General features: G+C 27.5%; 2 protein-coding genes and 1 non-coding gene across 4 annotated transcripts; 2 read left to right on the top strand and 1 right to left on the bottom strand.

The window, feature by feature from the left end:
• Positions 1 to 2,530: 2,530 nt before the first annotated feature.
• Positions 2,531 to 8,146, top strand: LOC135922906 (guanine nucleotide-binding protein alpha-12 subunit-like). 2 transcript variants are annotated; one of them, XM_065457426.1, is made up of 6 exons: positions 2,544 to 2,613; positions 2,686 to 3,014; positions 3,057 to 3,107; positions 4,473 to 4,567; positions 5,635 to 5,804; positions 6,991 to 8,146. In XM_065457426.1, the coding sequence occupies exons 1-6, from the start codon at positions 2,559 to 2,561 to the stop codon at positions 7,509 to 7,511; spliced, it is 1,221 nt and encodes a 406-aa protein (XP_065313498.1). In that variant the 5' UTR covers positions 2,544 to 2,558; the 3' UTR covers positions 7,512 to 8,146. The 2 variants fall into 2 exon arrangements, with proteins under 2 accessions (XP_065313497.1, XP_065313498.1); XM_065457425.1 differs by having other exon boundaries at positions 2,531 to 3,014.
• A 4,214-nt stretch (positions 8,147 to 12,360) lies between these two features.
• LOC135923065 (U11 spliceosomal RNA) lies at positions 12,361 to 12,576 on the top strand. Its single transcript, XR_010571123.1, has one exon. It is a non-coding gene; the product is annotated as a U11 spliceosomal RNA (small nuclear RNA).
• A 441-nt stretch (positions 12,577 to 13,017) lies between these two features.
• LOC135930887 (uncharacterized) lies at positions 13,018 to 19,833 on the bottom strand. Its single transcript, XM_065467688.1, has 10 exons — positions 19,637 to 19,833; positions 19,436 to 19,594; positions 19,304 to 19,394; positions 19,178 to 19,261; positions 17,988 to 18,089; positions 17,722 to 17,916; positions 17,146 to 17,661; positions 16,676 to 16,750; positions 15,509 to 15,668; positions 13,018 to 13,531 (listed from the first exon to the last, which is right to left on the bottom strand). The coding sequence occupies exons 1-10, from the start codon at positions 19,831 to 19,833 to the stop codon at positions 13,059 to 13,061; spliced, it is 2,052 nt and encodes a 683-aa protein (XP_065323760.1). The 3' UTR covers positions 13,018 to 13,058.
• Positions 19,834 to 21,383: the final 1,550 nt, after the last annotated feature.

Here is a 21,383-nt window from a genome sequence, read left to right as displayed (position 1 = left end):
ACTTAGTAGAATTTTATAATCATCTTGTGTAAATCTATCTAAAAATTATCAATAAAGTAATCAATAATTTCATAATAATTCCATTCTTTTTCGCAATCGAATTGTAATTTGGTTTCGATTGAAAAAATTTGGAAATTTAGAGGCGTTTTACGTACGCTTGACGATTTGTGGGGAGTGAGATTAAATTTTGCTAAAAGTTTTTAAGCCTTTATTCTTATATTTTTTAATATATTGAACGTGGAATCAATACAATTTTTAGCATCCACTTGATGAGTACCTACTTAGATACTTATATAGTGGATCTATTGTTATTATCTCATAAATTATAATGGCTAATATAAAGTGATTTATATTAACGTATTGAGATTAAAGACCAGAGGCTTCGACAGAATCATGAGTGGAAACCTCTGAATTAAGAGTTCCATTGGAAAAGTAAACTAATACATTACCAGTAGCTTCAAAATTAACATATATAATGCGAGATGTTTCTAAATGACCATTCCAGCTCTGGTCGAAAAGTCTCTTAAGAGTATGGCCTGCATATTAACATGATACGTTAAACCGCCTAAAAAATTATGCAATGCATTGAATATTTTAAAAAAATTAGAAATGATAACAATATTATTATACAAATTTGAGCCCATGTGGTTGTAGCTATAAAAGGAACTTTTTTATTAATTTTTTTTTGAAGTAGGGTTTGCACTCCTCTATTTCGGCTAGACATAACCTTTGCACCATCATATGTTTGGTTTATCATATTCGTTGAATTAATATTTTAAGTTGCTTTACAATGCAAATAGTTATGCTTTCAGCAGAAAGACACTGTAAATTAATAATCCCTATTAAATTTTATTGGACTTCTCCAGAAAAATATAAATAATTATGTTCAGGTTCTCACAACCTTATGTATCTTTTGTCTCCCTCAAGCCAATAAAAGACATCTCACTTTTGTTATATTTATCTAAAATATATTCAAGCATCATATCTGCCTAAATAGATACTACTTCGTTTTGAATCTGGGTGATGTATATCGCGTATTTTTGTATATTTTATTTAATTCAGGATCTTTTTGGATGATGTATGAAAACTTTGATATAAATAGTTCAGAAAGAATAAATTATGTTTTCTACATTTGCAGCATCCGTAATTTTTGTTGAACCAGTCTCACGGAAAGGTAGCTACTGTATGTTAAGAAATATCATTAACTTGATTTAAGATAGTAAAGATTAAGGTTAATTTGTTGGCTTACCAAAATTGTTATCTCACTATTTTCTTTATAATGCTAAAATATTCGCCGCTGTTTTAAATAACTGGTTATATCGTGCTTAGATAATATTATTTTGTCTAAGATCTTAATCAGATCATTTTTAAAAATCGGTCCAAATTGAGCTGTTTAGCAACACTGCACAATAATTACCAAATTTTATAAAAATTAAATAATAACCTTTTATTTTAATAAATATTTACGAATCGGTATCAATCTGTTTCCTTAGATTTATATATATATATATATATATATCAAGCCTTGAGCAATCACTTGATTAGTTTCAGAAAATCCCGGTTTTTTATGATTTGCACCCAGATCAATATCAGAGACATTCAAAAGATGATAATATTGTGATTTAACCATAATAAATAAAATAATTATCATTTACAATTTAAACGTTATAATTAAGCGCCTATATAATGTTATATACAAACACACATGAAAATGATAAAATATGAATGAATGATGATTTTTTTATTGGATAAAAATAAAACAGGATAGAAAGAAATTTACTAACAAGACAGGTTTTTTGAATAAATATTTTAAATATATTTTTAAAATATAAAAATAATCAATTATAAAAAATTTTTGGTACGCGAAAAAATTTTTGGGGGCCAAAGATTTTTTCTGGGGGCCAGGTTTGGGGGCCAGAAATTTTTTTTTGGAGACCTGGCCTCCCCCCCCCCCCCCCCCCACTTTCCCTTGGCTACGGCCCTGATTATCTGACAAAGATAAAGGTATTATTCTAACTTCTTCTTCAATCATTATTTTATAATAGATGGATATAAAACGTTCAAATAAAATAGTAGTTGCTTGCAATTAGATATAGGAAAACCAGCGCCATATATCATACATTATCTTAAAATATTCAAATTCGGATTAAATTTTTCATGAATAATATCATTTTAAATTTTAATACTATTTAAATTAACTAAAAAATTTTTTTAAGTGTCCGTATCTTTTAGAATACAATACAAAGTTGATTAAGATACAGACATAATTTGTATCTTAGATACAAGATACTTCCAAAATTTTAAAAAAGTTACATATATTCGTACTGCCCAACTCTGTGTTTTGTATATATAAAATTATACTTAGATTTACGTATATTAGTTTAAGCTATTTATCTCATTAGCTTAAATAAAGACAGGATAAATAAATTTATTATGGCAATTATTGTCTTGTAAATTAACGGCAGTGAAGAATGGCTTTCTAATATTTAATTCTTCGAGGATACAAAATAATGATATTTAAACATATGATATAAAATATATTATATGTATCAAACTTTATGGCATTTAATTGTAACTTTTGTTTTAATCCCGAAAGTGAGGCTAAATCAAAAAGTAAAATGATAGATAAGTTAATAAAAAAAGATAATAAAGAGTATAAGCGGCAAATAAAATTGCTTCTTTTAGGCCCAGGAGAAAGTGGTAAAAGTACATTTATGAAGCAGATGAAGATTATTAATGGAATTGAATTTAATACTAAAGATATCGATGAATATAGATCAACAATATATCATAATATTATTAAAGGTGCAAAGTTGTTTTTAGATCTTAGAAGAAAGTTAAATATTCCATGGGAACATAAAATGAATGAAGTTAGTTCTCAGACAATTCTTAATTTTGATAATTTAGTTGATATAAATGAAGAAATGTTTGTAAATTTGATTATTATCATCAAAAAAATATGGCAAGATAATGCCATTATGCATATTTTTGAATACAAGACTCAATATCAAATGGTAGTATCATTATTATGTTATTAAAATATTATTTTTTTATAGAATGATGGAATAGTATACTTCATGGAAAATTTAGACAGGATCGCAAGACATGTAATAATTTTGATATTAATATAAATCGTTCAATAATCAGATTTTCATGCATGGGTTATGACCAGCTTTTTTCAAATTAATTGACAAAAATAAATATAATATTTAAATTACATTATTATACTGGATAATAATTTTTTAAAACACTGGTTAAATTTTCTCTACATTTGTGGTTAAATTTAAAAACAATTTCATCTTACTGTTTATTTACTTTTAAATAACACCAAGTGTTTCCTTTTAAGATTTAATTGTAGAAATAACTATTATAAAGAATAAACTTTTGAAGAATGAATTACAACCACAACCTTCATTAAAATTGAAAGATTAGCTTAGATTAAAAATCGGAAAATATTTTTTGTGGAAATGAAGACTAATGGATCCTAAGCCTAATATTTTATTTTAATTGCTTTGTTTCTTATCTGTTTAATAATTTGTATTTGAAAAATATCTAAGGGTTGAGATATTGATATCTTTTAAAATAGATAGTATTGTCCAATACTGATATCAACTAATACAATTAGATTGGCCAATACACCAACTCCATCGAATAAACTATTTTGAATAGTATACTGTTTAACTCATGTATACATATAAAATTCAATATTTATCACAGATATAATTGTAAAAATTTAGAACCATGCATGAAATGCATATCATCTTGGTTAGACTTGGACAGATATTATTCCTGGACTTTTAAAATGATTATGTTTTCTTAATATTTTTATGAAAATGATTTTCAAGAATAACTATAAAATTATTTATTATCAAGTGTGGTTGAGAATAGCTCAATTAATAATTTAGCCAAAATAATATGTAAGACTCTATTTGGAAAATAGAAGTCCAAACTTTTATGCACCTATGAGATATCTAAATCTCCAGTTACAGGCACGTACACAGGTGGGGGGGGGAGATTTTGCATCGAGTCTTACATATTATTTTGGCTATACATCTTAATCGGACCATTTTTAAAAATCTGCCAAAATCGGTTTTTTACAACACTATATTATCCTTTAGTGCTTATAATTTTTCTTATTTCGTTAAAATAACATGTTTTTTTTTAATAATCCAACTTTGATTTCTAAAGAAAAATAGATCTGATGAAGAGATCTAATAAAAATTAAATTAAAAAATTGGGCCGCCATTTTTGAATTAGATTTATTTTTAAAATCTCTAATACAGGTCAAGTATTTAATTTTAGGTTCTATGGAATTTTTTTTTGTTATTTAATTTATCCAAAATTATTTATTATTCTTTTTTTTTACCTTTTAAAATATAAATATAATTTTTAGATAATTAATTTAATAAAATAATAACAAAAAAATATTAAATTTAATTGACATGTATGAGAAATTGTTACATTACTTATAGGGTTACGTTCCGACCAACGATGATATATTGCATTGTCGAAAAGCAACAAAATGTATCGTAGAACACGTGATAGACATCCACGGACACCCTTTTAGGTTTTCCATTTTAAATAATAAAGAAAAATATTCACGGACCTGCAGAAGTGACCATTTTTTGGGACTAGCTCAGGCTTGTTTATTTTTTTGCATTTTTAAACTGACCACTGCTTTTAGGATAAGATCAATCACTGAGCCTTGCTCCATTTAAATTTGGCTGTATTAAACGGTTTTCGAAAATATGAGGAACGAATCAATATTTAAATTGTTTTAAAAAAATTTCTAAATCCCGGTTACCTATGCCCCGACGACATATACACTTTTATATTCAGCATAGCTTAAGAGAGACCTTCAAGCCTGGACCAAAGCCCGCAGTTACACGGTCCGGTTGAAATAATTTTTAAAATCTGGCTCAGACCGAATAATCCTGACCGGGCCGAAATATCATATCTTACAACGTTAGGCCGGGCCATGCAATTGGTATTTCTGCAGGTCTCTAATATATATAATAAGAAAATTACCACTAATTTTTTTTATTGTTTGTTTTAAATTTCCTCAAAATTTTTTTTTTTTCAATTTTATATCGACAAATATTTTACAATTTTTTTTGTACGAAAATTTATAAATAAACCAGCATTTTATAACATTTTCTCAAGGCTTGGGAAAAAAAAGTTCAAAAAACGCTTAAAAGTTTAAAAAAGCCGTAGACAATTGTAAATTATATTTAAAATATATATATTAAATTTTTCAAAAATTGAAACCGGGCAAATACCTATCCATCTTCATTCAATAATTTCAGCACCATTAAAATGATTTTTTTAAAAATTATCAATATTTTTGTTTAAAAATAATAAAAAAAATTATTTTTTTATAGAAATTTTGCCTTTACTTTTTGACCTCTCATATATATATATATATTAAAAAATTATGAATGATTATATAACTAAAAGTTGTATATAAATTTTAGCTCAATTTTTATTATTTGGAAACAATTATTCTAAAAAAAACTCTATAAAATTTTTGTTAATAGAACAAAATTAAATTAGTATATTATATTTACATCTAAAAAAAACAATTGTCTTATTTTATTACATGGAATGGTACTTATTATTAATTTGATGAAATAGATTCGTGGATGTAGGAGGCCAACGATCTCAAAGACAAAAATGGGTGCAATGTTTTGAAGGTGTCACGTCCATCATATTCATCATAGATTCTTCTTCCATTTTTCAATCGGCTCTTATCGGCGATAATAATAATGGCGACTCTTGCCCAATCACAAACGTTAAACAACTAGGTTTTAATTTTTATCATTATTTTTTATATATAATTTAGACGTGGCCAAATTCCATATGGAGATAATTTATTTATATGGCCTAATTACGTTCATTGCCAAACATAGTCATCATAGTATGTAAACCTTATATTAATGGTTTAGGATAAAAATTGTCCGATTAATATTCCAGCCAATCCGTGTGTTGGCTGTTTATGTAAATTAAAAAATGACTCTTAAAGTCTATGGCCACTGGAATACATTTTAGACGAAATCAGGAATAGTTAGGTAATGGCTATGGCCGACACGATTCAACAGCTGATCGATTTTTAAAACTGTTTATGGGACAACTTTTTCCTTATTAAAATCAATATCTCTTAAATTATTAAATAGAATTATAGATAAAATTAATATTATTTTAAAGAAAAATTGATCTCATAAACAGATTACAAAAATCGATCAGCTGTTATATCATGTCAGATTCAGATCCCACTATGAACACAGCCTAATTCGGTTCAATTACAAAACCGGTCGAGCGTTGAGGCTCCTGTTAATTTATTTTTGATTTCTTTCAAAGTTGAGCTATATATATTTCTATGTTAGCGTCAATGTGTTATTTTTACAAATTTAAATTTTTTTTGAGCGCTTTTTAAAAATTTATAAATCGGATTTTACCGGAAATACAATTCTATCATGTTTGGAATACCTATCTTATGAATTGTAGACAATTTTGTTCTTAACCTTTGTGTCATTTATAATTTATATAAAAAAAATATATACGGAAAATCTACTATAAATTATATTAAGTTTAAAAGTTCACGGAAATATTTGTTCGAAATTCATAGGGTAGGTATTCCAAACATGATGGAACTGTAAAATCTGATTTTGCGCCTCAAAAAAATGATGAAAAAAAATAACACATTAACGCTAACATATAAATATTATTTTTTAAAAAAAACACAGACCGAGGTGATAGTTTTTTTTTGGCTAAAAACTAAGTTTAACCGGTTTTTTAAGCGGCCGATATTATTTTTCCACATTTGAGTCCGTATATTTTATCAATCATTTATCGGAAAATGTATTTCAACTTGCGTATAATAACTTATCTTTTTATTAAATTTCAAAGAATTTTATTAGGCCACACATTGCCGATAATTTATCTATATTTAGATTTGCGTATATACCCGTTTACCCAAAATTAATAATTAAGAAAAAACGAATAATGACGTGAACCAAGTTCCGAAAAGCTTCGATGGCCATAAAAGGACCAGTTATAGCGGCAACTTGCCGTTGAGCAAAATGGACGAAGCCCGAGCCATATTCGAGACCATCGTCAACAATCGTTTCTTCAGCTCCGTTTCGATCATCCTATTCCTCAACAAAACCGACCTGCTGAAGCGGAACATACTTTTGCAGCAGAACCAAGTCTCCTCTGCCAGCGCCGATAAACTCATTAATAACGACCATCTTGATAACGGTCATGTTGGTAACGGCGCTATTATCGCTGGTGGCGATAGCGTCGAGGAACGATGTGATCAGGAGACCGAGGGCCGATTGAGAAATATTCAGAAATCCATACTGGACTCCTTTCTCAGCGTCAGGAGGGACAAGGAGAGACCACTGTTTCATCATCACACCACCGCTATAGATACACACAATATCGAACGAGTGTTTAACGCCGTTAAGAATACGATTCTCGATAAAAATTTGAAGAATCTTCTCCTAGCTTGAAAAAAATAATCATTTTAAGTTATTACATTTAAAAAAAAGTATTAATCAATTTGTTTTCTCTCATATTTATTTTTTTTTTAAGCTCATCCTATTTTTTATACATTATATTATTTATATAAGCCCTAATAGGAATTATACTTTTTTTAAAAAAAATATTTTCTTTAACATTTTGTCGCGGTATTATTTTTTTCAAAAAAAAATTCCAATATTTTAGCTAAAAAATATCACGAAAGCCTGGAGATTTTGCTAGTGGATGGCAGAAAGGTTTGGACATCTGTTAACGATATCTTGGCGCATGCGTGATATTATTTTGGGATAAAATCTAGATTTAAAAATCGGTTAAAATTGTGCCGTTTTAACAACACTGGCTTTTAATCAATTTTTGTGGTATTGCCAAATGATGAGAGAAAAATAATATATAAATGCAAAAACACAAATTAATAAAATTTATCCACTAGAAAAAAATTAAAAAATTTATTTTCCATCCGTGAATAAAATCTGTGGATATTTTCTTTCTTTCTTTATTTCGTCGGCCTAGAATTGGAGTGCTCCACTTACGCAAATGTTTAAAATGAGAAAAATCAACATTGAAAGTTTTAAATCAAAAATAGGTAATAGCTTATTGATCAATTTTGACAGAGACAAAGATTAATATTTTTTCAATAAATAAGTTATTATCCACTTCTAACTCAAACATTTTGTGAATGTCGACTGGACTACTCCAAATTCTAAGACCGACGATTTCTTGATAATTTACAATTAAAAACAGAAGATTATAAATGAAAACGTAACATTTCGTAATTCTTATATTATCGTTTTTTTTTTAAATATTCAAATTTTTTTTTTTAAAAAAAAATAACAATAATAATGTTTTAATCACCTGGTCTTTTTTTTTTATTAAAAATATTTTCAAATTATATTTAAAAAAAATATTGTTTTTGATATTACAAAAAAAAAACTCAATTTTTATAATCATGATTTTTTTTAAAAAAAAAATGCTGAACATTATTTTTAAAATATAGAAGAAAAATAATAAAAATCTTTTATTTTAATTTATCTATTTTTACAATTTTTCTAATATTCTTATATTATACAATATGCTAAAATAGTCATCATTATAATCAGCTGTGAAACGATATTTATATTTATAGTTCCATTATTAATAAATAATAATAATAATAATAGTACAAATACAATAATTATATCATCATCATTATTATTCATACATTAAATAAATAATATCTAAAATACAAATTATAATATTGAATTTTTTTTTGCGTAACCCGCCATCTTGGAAACGAATTCGATTCAGAATTTAATTTTGTCCTGATCCCGATTCTAAAATAAACCCTTTAAAAATTTTTTTTAGGTTCAAGACCCTGATTGTAAATAAACGGTGGTCAAGATAAAAGATGGCTTAGGAGAGGTTGCGGACTGGGCTCACACGCGTTCAAGAGACTTTTTTTTCAAACCTTCACTAAATTTTGACTCGAATCTTTTAAACTTGATATGAAACCTGAAACCTTTAGAAGAATTTTGTAGATTATACAAATAAATAATTTCCCTATAGCTATGCAAGAATACATCATTTTCTGACAAATATTTCTCACATCAAAATATTTTCATTTCTACGAAGACGTGATAATTCAATTGATTATTTTTCCATATTAGTACGTTTAAAAAATAAATAAGATATTTTATACTCCTTTGGAGTCTTGATAATCTAGCCAGATGACGAATAGTTCTAAACTAGTAGAAATTCTCTATATTTATGAAATTAGGTTAAATATTTATGTTCTTGTTAGTTTCATCAGTCAGACTCCTACAAAAGATAAGTATTAATTGAATTAGAATCTGTTTTTTATAAAAAGATGGGGAGTATTTTATTTAAAAAATTGCCGAAAATGTACCAGAGCTGTACCCGCACTGTGAACCTAAATATGGGTCGGGCTACAGAGCCCTCTGGGCAGAGCTTAATGATCAAGAGATATAGGCAAAAATTAATTTTTTAGCCCTTTTTTAAGTAATGGAAATATAATTATAAATAACTTTTTTTATAAGAGATTTTTCTTGACTTATGCTACATATTAAATGTAATACCCTGTTTCTAATTCACCTAGAACTATCTCGCCCCGGTCTTATTGTCACCGCATCCCGAATATGGGGTCAATTAGAAAATTTGTCTCCTAAGCTCCTAAACTATGAGACATTGAGCTCTCTAAGTTTTTAATTTTCTAGCCGGCGGATGATGCTCTCATAGTATTCTTAATAGTTTTAAATTTAAATCCTAGCATTGCAAATTGGGAACTGATCAAATACCATCGACATTTCAACCTACTTTAAATTAGATAATTTAAGAAGTATGATTAAATAAGTAAGAATTAAAATACAAAATATACCAATAATTATATGTTATGCTTTTTTTTATTTATTAATATAATCATTTTTTTAAAAACGAGGTTACCTAAAGTTAGAGAGCAATGAAAAACCCCATAGGGAAATGATCTTTTCTTTTTTCGAATTGTAATTAACTAATTATAAGATTAATTTTATTTTATCGATATATTATCAATTTTATTACTTTCGCGTTCGTTAATATAATACGAAAAAGATACTATTTTTTAAATTAATAAAAATAAATTTTGTATTTGTTGGTGATTTCTCAATAATAAATAAGAAATCCGACTCAGTGATTGGTTTTGCCCCTTACATTGATTTAATATATTTCTTTCGGACCCAACTTTGAAAAGCGGCGGGACTTTGATTATCGGTAAAAATATTTTAATGGTGCGACCTAATTGATCGTTTTCGAAAAAAAAGAAGCAAACTAGTTTGACTTTTTATTAATATTCATAATTGTTATCAATTTGCACGATATCATTTGTAATGCATTGTTCGCGTTCTGCCTAGCGAAGCGTATATTTTTTAAAAAAAGAAATCAAAATTTCTTGTTTTCCTTCGGTGCTTAATTTTTTTTCCCCATTTTCCTCGAGTAGGTAAATAATCCGATTCATAAATATGACGCGCTTCAGGCGATTTTCCTATAAACCATCTAAAATGAATCCCACAAATGTTTATATAATGCAATATAAATTATTTGCACTTTTGCTAGAACTGGTTCCTCTAAATTTTAAAAGAGGGTTTAAATTTTAGATTTTTTGAAAAATTTTATTAAATGACTAGAACCTTCAAAAATAATATGGAGTATGAATTGCCGGGACAAAGATTTGAAAACTTTTTTGGAGGGTCTAGACTTGATATGCCTATATGAGTTTTGAGATTACCAGAATATAACGTAAGTATTTCATAAATGTAACATTCCGCTTAAATAGATAAAAAACCAAATTATAAAGAGACATTCTCTCGTTCTAGTATTTATTTATACAAAATCGATTTTTTAAAATATTCTTTTATCCAATTATTTAAAAGTTAAAGAAGTTTTTACCCTTTTATATGTTTGTAATTATTACATTTATATACTTTTAGATCATTAAATTTGTCTTTTAAAATGTATTTTTAACTCACTAGATCTACTTATTTTTAAGAGTTTATTTTATTTTTTATTCCATTTTGAAAGATTATTATGCGTGATTAATTATAAGATTTTTTTTTAAATTGATTTTTGTAGTTTCATATAAAATTTTGATCAAAAATATCTTTTCTACATTTAAAAAAAAAAGAGATAATAATCGAATCTATTGTTTTACATCCAAATTTTTAAAAAATGATTTCATATTTTAATCCGAGTTAGACGGTTCCAATTCCTAAAGAATTTTTAGATGTAACACGGAAGAGTTCCATGTTTTCTGGTTTTGTCTCCAAACTCTAACACAATAGACTTATAAATTGGAATCGGGTTCGGATAGCTACAAACTTGGATTTTGGATGATAATCAAAATTTATATTGTACATTTTAAACATAAGTTAAGTTCAATTTACCGGTCTTGGAAATAGGTATAATCCCCGGATTTTAATAATCGATCCAATTCGAAAACCATTCACAAATGAAAATTTTGGGTTCTTCTAAATAAACTTTCTAATATAGTGTTAATACGATGATATTATTTAAACTAAGGGTAACTGTTATATAAATGATGATAATAATAATAGAGATATGAACTTCGGAAGATTTATATTATCCAGTAAATCAATATTTTCTTATGAAAAGAGAGCCATTTTATGGTATATATCACTATACTGAAAACATAAAATGGACCGGTTAAAATCAGAACCGACAATAAGCTGTCGTTAAAATCCTTTGGCCCAGATTCTGTCATTTCTCATATTTCAAACTTATGATAATCTCTTAAATTTTTTTTTTTTTATATTAAACTGTATTTTATTTTTTGATTTTCATTAAAATTACAGAGGATTAAAAAATATATATTAAAATGGATATATTAAAAATTAAATATAAAAAAAAAGAAATATATAATATATATATATGATCTATGAAGACATTAAAAAAGACTATAAAAAAAAAGGGGGGGGGGGGGTTATTTTCTTTTTAGAATGAAACTATTTTTAAAAAATTTAGTATTGATGCTTTTTTTTATTCCAATACCTTTTTGAGAATTTAAAATAAAAAATAATAATTTTTTCGCAATAGATGGCGGTTAGGTATCAGCTATATCATTTTATATTATAACCCCATCTGGCGCGTAAATATTACCCGACTAAATTGTTTATAATTCTTTTCACCAACAACCCCTTTCAACGTAATCAAAACTCTCCAAAAATAGAATCGTCATCACACAAAATATCGGCACAAACCTCTCAGAAAAAACTATAATCGTGCGCGAAATAAATGGCGATATATGGGACGAAGCTTTGTAACGTTAGATTTCAAAAAAAGGGCTTCTGCTCTTTTTCCTTCCGGGGAAATACATGGAGCAAGCGGGAACACATTAACCGCCATTTTAAAGTGGAAAAATATTTATTTTTTCATATAGGCGGGTTTTCGCTTCGGAATCGCCATCAAGAGATTCCGGAAGCGCAATTTTTGTGCACGTAGGAGCTGATTGGAGTATAGGCGTTCTAAGGGACGCTCGCTCTTCGCTCCTCTACAATATTGTAAAGTAAATGGTATTTATTACATTTCATAATAAATTAAAAATAATCTTAGCAACATTTTGATGAGACAATTGTTTTTTTTAGCCTGAGTATCTATGAAATTAGTCAAAATAAAAGAACTACGAGATTCGACTACATAGATATTTACGTTGTCCGAGTGTACCCAAACTATATTAGACTTAAATTGATGTTCTTATTTATTTCTAAAAAAATATATTTTACTTTTAAACATTAAATAAACTACTTCATTAAGTATGGTTGAAAACAAGTATTAGATTGTAATGTATCATATGTTTTTGCAACTTTACCAAAAAAAATGCTAAATCTAAATTTATCCATTATGAAATTCAATAATACAAAAAGAATAACAATTTTTATTATTATTTACATAATGTAACTTACAATGTTAAATTAGACAAAGCAAATTTTATGAAAAATAAATATTAATATCGTTATTTAATAATAATAATTTTTTTATTTTGTAAATAATCGCTTCAGTAATATATGATTATTGTTAGATGACCCATCGTAAATTTTAACCGGCTTATTTAGGTTTATATTACTACCGGCACTTGCTTTCCTGTTAAGGTTCATCGCTTTGACATCATCACCATTCTTCATTTTTATCATGACGTTTGGTTTAACATTATTAGAAACTGAGACTGTTTTAATTTTATTTCTATTACCCCTACTATAATTATTGTTATTGAATGTTTTGGCGGTGGAGGTAATTTTAGAGGGCATTTTTATGGCTAATTTTTTATGCCGAATTTCGTTGGACACGTTTTTTGTTTCGGTGAGAAGGTGATATACGTTTTTAATGATGGCTGACGCTATAAAATAATCGGCTAGATTTTGATTCAACTCAACCGTAGGTCGTGCCGTGTTGTTAAAGTCTAAGATTTCGATTTTGTGGTCGTTTAAAATAATATTTTCATTTGTTCTATCTAAATATGGTTAATATTTTTTTTAAATGAAAGGAATGTATTCAATTATTTTATTTTTATAAACCGAAATCCGTTTTAAAATTTCTATAAACTGGAATCCGTTTTTAAAATTTCTATAAACCGGAAGAGGATTTATATGCTGAGCCCGGAACCCGACCTGAATATATGGTCTTATTTAAATTATACAAACCAGGGCCATGCCTTTTAAAAATTGCAAAATAAAATGTGAGTTGGATTTTCTTAAAATAAAATATTATAAATTATATCAATCTGAACAAGTTGTAAAAATTTTTACAATTAAGATCCATAACATTTATTTAAATTTTTTTGAAAAAAAGGAGAATTTTGTTTTTTAAAGCTGAAAAGGAGGAACCGAAAACTAAAAATTTGATATCAGCCGGTAAAGGTATCAGTAACTATTTAGAGGTGGGCACGGGCCGTAAAATTTGACACGATGGGCCAGGGCGTGAGTGCGAATAAATTTTAAATTATTAGGCGTGACGGGCCTTCCCAAAATTTTTGCCAGGCATGAACTTAAATTTCCCGTGAAACAAGGAAATTTTCATTTTTAAAATTATAATATATATTTTTTTATTTAATTTAGTTCTTTCAAAATCTATGCATTTTATAAACAACAATTTTTTCCGTGTTATAAATTATCAATTGAATGAAAAAAAAAATTAAATTTTTCAAATCTCGTTCAGAAATGGAAATTTTGGTAATAAATAAATTTAATTTAAATGCGTTTTATTTTCATTTATATTAACTAAAATATTTATCAATATGCAAAGAGTGCTTGGATAATCTGAGCGTAGATTCTCGTTCCACCATAAATGCAGTTTATTTATGGGGAAAAAAATTAGTAAAATTTTGTTTACCTCCTGAGGGTGATACAATAATAAATAAAACCTTAAAATACAGGACATTTCAAAGATTTATTATGAAGTCACTTAAGGTAGGCTTAATTTTAAATCCGAATTTCAAAAGTGTTAATTTTCAATAGACGATGAAAAGGGAATAGAACAACCTTAAAAATGCAAAATGATATAAAATTAGATGATAAGCAAAAGTCAATGCCATGCCAACTATCATTTATAACTTTTCTAATTCATCTGAAGACATAAAAAATCGTATATTCTAAACGTAGCACTTAGAGAATTTCTAGATGATCTGATGAAGCATAAACATCTACTGAAGAAAGTTGTGAGGATGAACATATAAGATTCATCGCTCAAAAAACAAATAACAATGACAATATTTTGAAGTTTTGTTAGCAGAAAATCTCATTTCCATTTTTGAGAAAATTAGCTAGTAAAATTTGGTCAGCTCCGATACATTAGACTTCTAGTGAAAAGTTATTTGCTATAGCCAATCCCTTATTAGAGGAAAGGCAAACACAATTGAAATAAAAACATGGACTTTCTTTTATTTCTAAATAAAAATTTTGATTTATAAATTGTAATTTTGTGTTATTAATATGGAATTAGAAAAATAAAAACTATGAGAATAAATTCAAAAAAGCGTAAAATCTTTATAAGTAAGCGTGAAAGGGCATGAATATTGCCACCGCTTGGGCGAACCGTGAATAAAAAATTAGAACCACGTCCATCTCAAGTATCTATTAAAATAGTGATACAGATTCGTGATGATACAAGTTAGATTATTACCAAAATATCGAGTTTGAAATATATATTCGATCAATAAATTTTTTTCTTAGGGCCTTGTCTTATCCTCAAAATTCTGAATAGCGACGGTACCAGGAACCGGTGCTGACCGCTTCATGCTGATCTGAATGCGATTGATGACTTCATTTTTTCGGACTGTAAAGTGGTCTAAACCGGTCTCACCCAACCTAGTTAATAATGGATTTCTAGACTAGCGCCCATTGGATTACCAACAGAAATAAGGAATAAGGGTATTTGTCAATATAATATTAAATTATAATATACGTCATAAATATGTCGTTAATGTATATACCTACTACGATGAGCGAATTGAAAACTTTCAGTTTTGATCTCAGCAGTTCTATAAGTTTTACATTGCTTATCGATGGCGTGCACGATTGACCAACAACGTATATGACGGGAGACGAAATTTTATCGAGATTCCAAAAATTGGTCTGTTCGGGATTGTTTGACTATAGAATAAATTTTAAATATACCACTTGGAAAAAAATTGAGGCATTAAATATTTTTGCAAAATAATATTTGGCCTCTTGTTGTTCAACAAATAGTGAAAGATAAATATTTTAATATGCAAAATGCATAAAATATTGTATATTTTATGTAAGGATGTGTGTCCTAAATGTGATTTTTTTTTTTAATTTCCAAATTTCGAAAACTTTTAATGAAAATAAATAGGCCCCTTTTTAAATATAAAAATCAGAGACCTGCAGGCCCGGCCCGTATTTTAATTTTTAAAAAAAAACACACAGACCGGGCCTAAAATATTTTTTTACAGTGCAGAGGTACCTATGTAGGTCGCTGATAAAATATAAACATGTCCTAAATACAATAAAAATAATTTAAAAACGTCAGAAAAATTTGAAACTTTTCGAATTTTTTAATTTTGGTCGCAACTTTTGTAGAAATTATATGCAAATAAATCTAAAAGATATTGCAAGCCTCTTTTTAATTTTTTTAAAAAAAGAGCCAAGAATATGGACTTATAGAATCTAACAAGGGCGAACGGATCTCTTTATCACCCGAGCTGGCAAGAGATAATTTTTGTCCGACCAATCAAACCTGTCATATTTTAGAAGTGTCAAGTCCGGTCCAACGAGAAAGATTTTTAGAAAGATAAGATTTAGGCTCAACATGCGGTCCTAAAAAAAAGGAATCAAGGTTAGAGAATTTGTGTTAGGCCATAATTTATAGTAAACGCGTCGAAATCACAGCTGATTCTTCATAGTGTTGGCAATGTCACATTGAGCGTTAATACTTTTTTCTGAAATAATGCAAGAAATGGAGCATTATCATCGTAACGCTCTATTTATAAATTACACCTGTTTATTGGCTCGACTTTGTGAATAAACGCCGCGTTAAACAAAGCACCGCTCGAACATTACCGCATTTTTTTAACTATAAATTAAGGCCTTAAAGGGTTAGGATTAAATGAAATATTATTTGAATCGATATTTAGTACCGTCATTTTTTCCTTGAAATCTACAAAAGGAAACCCGAAACAAACGACGGCGTCAACCTTGATATCGATACATGCCTGATAATAACAAACATAATTATAAATTAGTAAAATATATAAAAAAAAATTATAGTGAAATTTGGGTATATTCGCGAATTTAGTATCAAATTTATATTGGAGTCCAATAAAAAGTCTTGTTAATATATTTAACAAATAAGAATGGTAATAGATATTAAATATTTTTTGGTATTACAAGAAGAAATACTTTAAAAAGAAGTTATTACTTATCTAAATTTGGTAAAAACGTTTTATTTATTTTTTTAAAAAAGCTACAATTACAATATAATGGTTATGCTGAATTAAAAACTCCAAATCAAAGATAGTCAATTTTATGAAAGATTAACTATTTGAGAGTATAACAAATAAATTGTATTAATAAAATATGCACGAGAAATATATATTTATTTTCATACATAGCACGACAATAGAGACCCAATATTCCAGCCCCAAATTATGAGGTAAGCATCGGGTTCGCTTTTCTTTATTTCCCTTATTCGGTGCTTCAGGGATCTCAGAGTCAGAAGGGCATAACTCAAGGCGCTTTGACCTTTGGTGTTCGAATTATCAATATTTTTCTCGTTGCTAACGGATAACTTTCCCCCCATGACATCTTTTTCATGCTTGAGCATTTCGCAGGTCCACTGCGAGGGGATTAAGTGGCGTATCCAAAAGTTGATCCTTTCCATGTTTTCGCAGTTGGCGTAATACCAGGGGTCAAAATTTTCGCGGCAATCATTGCCGACATTATTTTTTTCGGGGGGAGTAGATTTTGAGTATTCCTTTCCGTTGTTGACAGAAAAAAATGGGTATATCAAAGGGGGCACCATGAGTGTTATCACCTTCTTGCGATTCAAAATTTTATTATCCTCAAAGTATTGACGATGCATATTTTGATTGTTATCGGAGAGTTGATCGGAAATACTTATGTTCTATATGTTTATTATTATTTTTTTTTAAAAAAATGTCAAAAAGTTATTTTTTAAATTTACTTTTTCTTGTTGGGTGTTAACATTTTTGAGGGGATTAAGGTGATTGGACTTAAAGAACAAATCGAAACTTCCATTGAAATTGGAATCTATTTCATTCCAGAGTATATCGTTGATAAAGGTATTCAATTCTTTGAGGTTAGTATTATGGACAATATTTTTATCATCATTTATGATATTCGTAATTAACCATGGAATCTTTTATTAAATAAAACAAAAGTAAGAATTATAACCAAAATATATTTTTCACAAAAATAAAGAAATGGTACCTTGCATATCAAGTGATGAATAATTTCAACATATAACACCAACAATGAAAATGGCAAAAACGACACCAAGATAGAGTGCAACCATTTGATTAGATCCAGATTCTAATAATAAATATATATTTTCATAAGTTGATTTTTATGACAATAATGATTAGGCTTATCAAAAAATTATATCACTATATTTCAGAGTTTTTTATATAATGACAATGTTCACAAAAAAATCTTAGACAATAAAATAAATTCGCCAAATTAAATTCATACAAAAATAAATAATTAAAAATGTCTATCAAAATCGCAAATTTTTTTTAAAAAAAAGTATATTTCATTATATAAAAATTTTTTTTATAATTATATTTTACTTTTATTAAGATAAATAAATATATCTGGTCCGAGTTTTATATTCAGGACCAAACCGGCCCAGATAAAATAAATTTTTATGTTGAACTGAGCACAAGTATAGAGATATGGGATTTTAATCATTAGTCAATCCTAATTTTATTTAATATTTTTTAAAAAAATTATTTAAGATCTGAAGAAGTTTTTGGAAGGAAGGGAGGTCCTTTGGTTAATTCATTTGATAATTGAAATTTCTCTCCTAATAAAAATAACTTTAAAAAAAACAAATCATGTAAAACAAATGAAATAGTAGATAAAGGAACTAGGTTTGGCATAATGACATGCAATTCAGAGCATCCGGTTTATATCTAAATTATAGGGATTCATTACTGCATGTGAGAAAGCATATATGGCAAAACCTAATTATATGGGCTATGTAATAAAATTTCCTATACAAAACTAAATTTAAGAATAAGAGACAAATATTACTTATAAATTGGAATATGTAATTAAAGAACAATATAAAAAAGACTTATATAACACAAAAATTTTGATTACAATAAATGATATACCTTCAAAAAATTTTGAAAAATTTAATGCGATGATAATATATATAGTTTGATGTCTGGGCTGAGTATATAGGACCAAGATACAAAAATTTCAAAATAAAATCAATTTATAACTATCTTAAATATCATATATTTCTCACATGCAGATATCAATTTCATTTATTTATCTTTACCAAAGAATGAATATATATATTCTTCTAGCTATAAACCTGAAAACTTTACATCATTTTCATATAAAATTTATTAATAGAAAAATATGTTTATAAAAAAATAAATTGAATTTACCCAATTATTATCAATGAATATTTCTCTTAAGGCTTGACTATATTTTTCTAAGTATATAGTTATTTTGGATATTTGTGTTATAGTCTATAAAAATTTCATATAATTAATTGCACTAAAATTTCATACATTATTTATGGATAATACACTAAGTTTATAATCCAAGAGGATTGATAAGGTGCAATCAAATATATTAACTTCTGCTGGACTCCAAGTAAATCTAATACAATAATTGTATATAAATCTAAAATAAATTATAACTTTATTAAATTAAATTCCCATTCATCCTCATATTGGTCATCCCTACTAATAATTAATCCATTAGTTTTGGCTTCTTCCAATTTTAATTGGACAAGAGATTTATTAGATCCTGTTATTTTATGTTCATTAACACCTACTACATCAATTATATCCTCATCACTGTATAAAAAAATAATCAAAAAATAAATATGAAATATAAACTTGTATGAGAGATCTGAAATTTTTTGCTGACTATTTTTAAATAGATATTGGGTAGGAAATGAATATAAGCTTGGATAATGGTATGTTCCAAAATTGCGAAAGTAAGAATGATCTTGTAATATTATATGCTTGTTAATATTAATATCAAAAATGCGATCTAAGTATGCAAGAAAAGATGTATGAGTTTTGGTTTCCATGAAATGGTCGATAAAGATAGAGGTATAACTAAACCGATAATTGACAGGTAAATTGAGAATTGACAGGAAAAATTTATTTTTATTTTATAGTCTTAAAAAATTCTGAAAAAAAATCGAAGCGGAAAAATACAGTTAATTGAAGGCTCCATCTCAGCTTGCTTCGGATAAATTCAGTTTGGATTGCTTCGGATAAATTCAGTTTGGAATAATTCTCATAAAATTCCTAGCCCAAATAAATATAATACATTAAATATAAAAAAATGTAATTAATGCCGACTTTAGCCTTACCACCAAAATTAGATATTGAATATATAAATAAAATGTTTTATCGTATAAATCAAATTTATCCAAAATTAAAATTATAGTCTCAATGATATATAATAATACCTAGACTCACAATTCATTCATTAAAAAGCTTTTTAAGCATGTATCTCCTAAAAATCGGCAAAATTTTTTGCGATATACACCCCTCATATGTTCATGAGATTATTTGAGTAACATAATGATGACTGGAAAATATTGTCCACTAAATGGCGGTTTCATCCGGTGGGAAATTTGAAGTGATAGAATTGTATTGTATGGGTTGAATCATGCAAATATTTTTTTTATTTTAATCATGTTTATTTACAGATTCTATGAACATTATATCTCAATATTGTAATCATAACTTACACTAAAGAAATTAAGCTTAAAATCAGCCATCACCCACCTTTAAAGTAATTAAATTATACTGTAGTTCTCGGGTATAGGCTCTTTTTTGCCCCACACCTTTTTATTAAGCCTATAGAGGTTTAAATTTATCGGAATGTTGTGCCTACAAGTACGTGTGTCTTGCCCACAAACCGGTAGAGGGCTCCTCATATTTTTACTTCTTACCCAAATTAAATTATTCCAATTAGATGGAAATGAGGAAAACCTAGCGTAGCTCTGTTGAACCTTCACCGCTAGAGGGCAGAAGCGCTATCTAACTTGTTTATTTTTGCATCTAGCACAATTATAATCTAAGATATCTAAAATAGAAGAGAGTATCTTTTATCCAAAATACAACATTTATTTGGCATTGATAGGCCGTGTCGCAGCCACTGTTTAGAGTTGGAGTAGAACATTTTAATTTTTTCTTGATTATATAGTAAATATTAAGTCTATCGATTTCATTGGAATTCGGAATCACTCAATTTTTAATCCTTTCTGAGAACAATTTTAAAATTTCTAAAATCCTACTTTTCCTAAAGTGTTCTTTAAAATTAGAGTTGGTCGTCTACAAATGCTGGAATACTGTTTAATCGGAATTTTTACATTTAAGAATCGCCGTCAGTAGATAATACAAAATTAAGATGTTTTGATTGAGAGCTATATATCCCAATAGGACATGACATATCCAAAATGTAAAAATCTGAAAGGGGTCTATTTGTAAATATCATGGGATTCATTATTTATATAATCTATTCCATTTTTTTTTCAAATTTTTTTAGTAAAAATATCTTCTAATTTAAAAATTTGATGGGATGGGGGTGAGGGAGGTAAACTTGAGAATCTATTTATTCAATGTA

This window comes from Gordionus sp. m RMFG-2023, chromosome 1 (genome assembly GCF_954871325.1).
Source record: "Gordionus sp. m RMFG-2023 chromosome 1, tfGorSpeb1-WG-v2, whole genome shotgun sequence".
Classification (NCBI taxonomy): domain Eukaryota; kingdom Metazoa; phylum Nematomorpha; class Gordioida; order Chordodea; family Parachordodidae; genus Gordionus; species Gordionus sp. m RMFG-2023.
The sequence above is the reverse complement of the archived record's forward strand: the minus strand, read 5'-3'. Positions and strand labels throughout refer to the sequence as shown.

What these genes read in the sequence shown, in the direction of transcription:
- LOC135922906 (XM_065457425.1), top strand. Translation starts at nt 2,559, where the DNA reads ATGGCATTTAATTGTAACTTTTGTTTTAATCCCGAAAGTGAGGCTAAA. An exon ending in ACAAGACTCAATATCAAATG is followed by an intron (nt 3,015 to 3,056) that starts GTAGTATCATTA and finishes ATTTTTTTATAG; the next exon opens with AATGATGGAATAGTATACTT. An exon ending in CACAAACGTTAAACAACTAG is followed by an intron (nt 5,805 to 6,990) that starts GTTTTAATTTTT and finishes TTAATAATTAAG; the next exon opens with AAAAAACGAATAATGACGTG.
- LOC135930887 (XM_065467688.1), bottom strand. Translation starts at nt 19,833, where the DNA reads ATGGAAACCAAAACTCATACATCTTTTCTTGCATACTTAGATCGCATT. An exon ending in TGGGAATTTAATTTAATAAA is followed by an intron (nt 19,395 to 19,435) that starts GTTATAATTTAT and finishes TTATTGTATTAG; the next exon opens with ATTTACTTGGAGTCCAGCAG. An exon ending in TTAACACCCAACAAGAAAAA is followed by an intron (nt 17,662 to 17,721) that starts GTAAATTTAAAA and finishes ATAAACATATAG; the next exon opens with AACATAAGTATTTCCGATCA.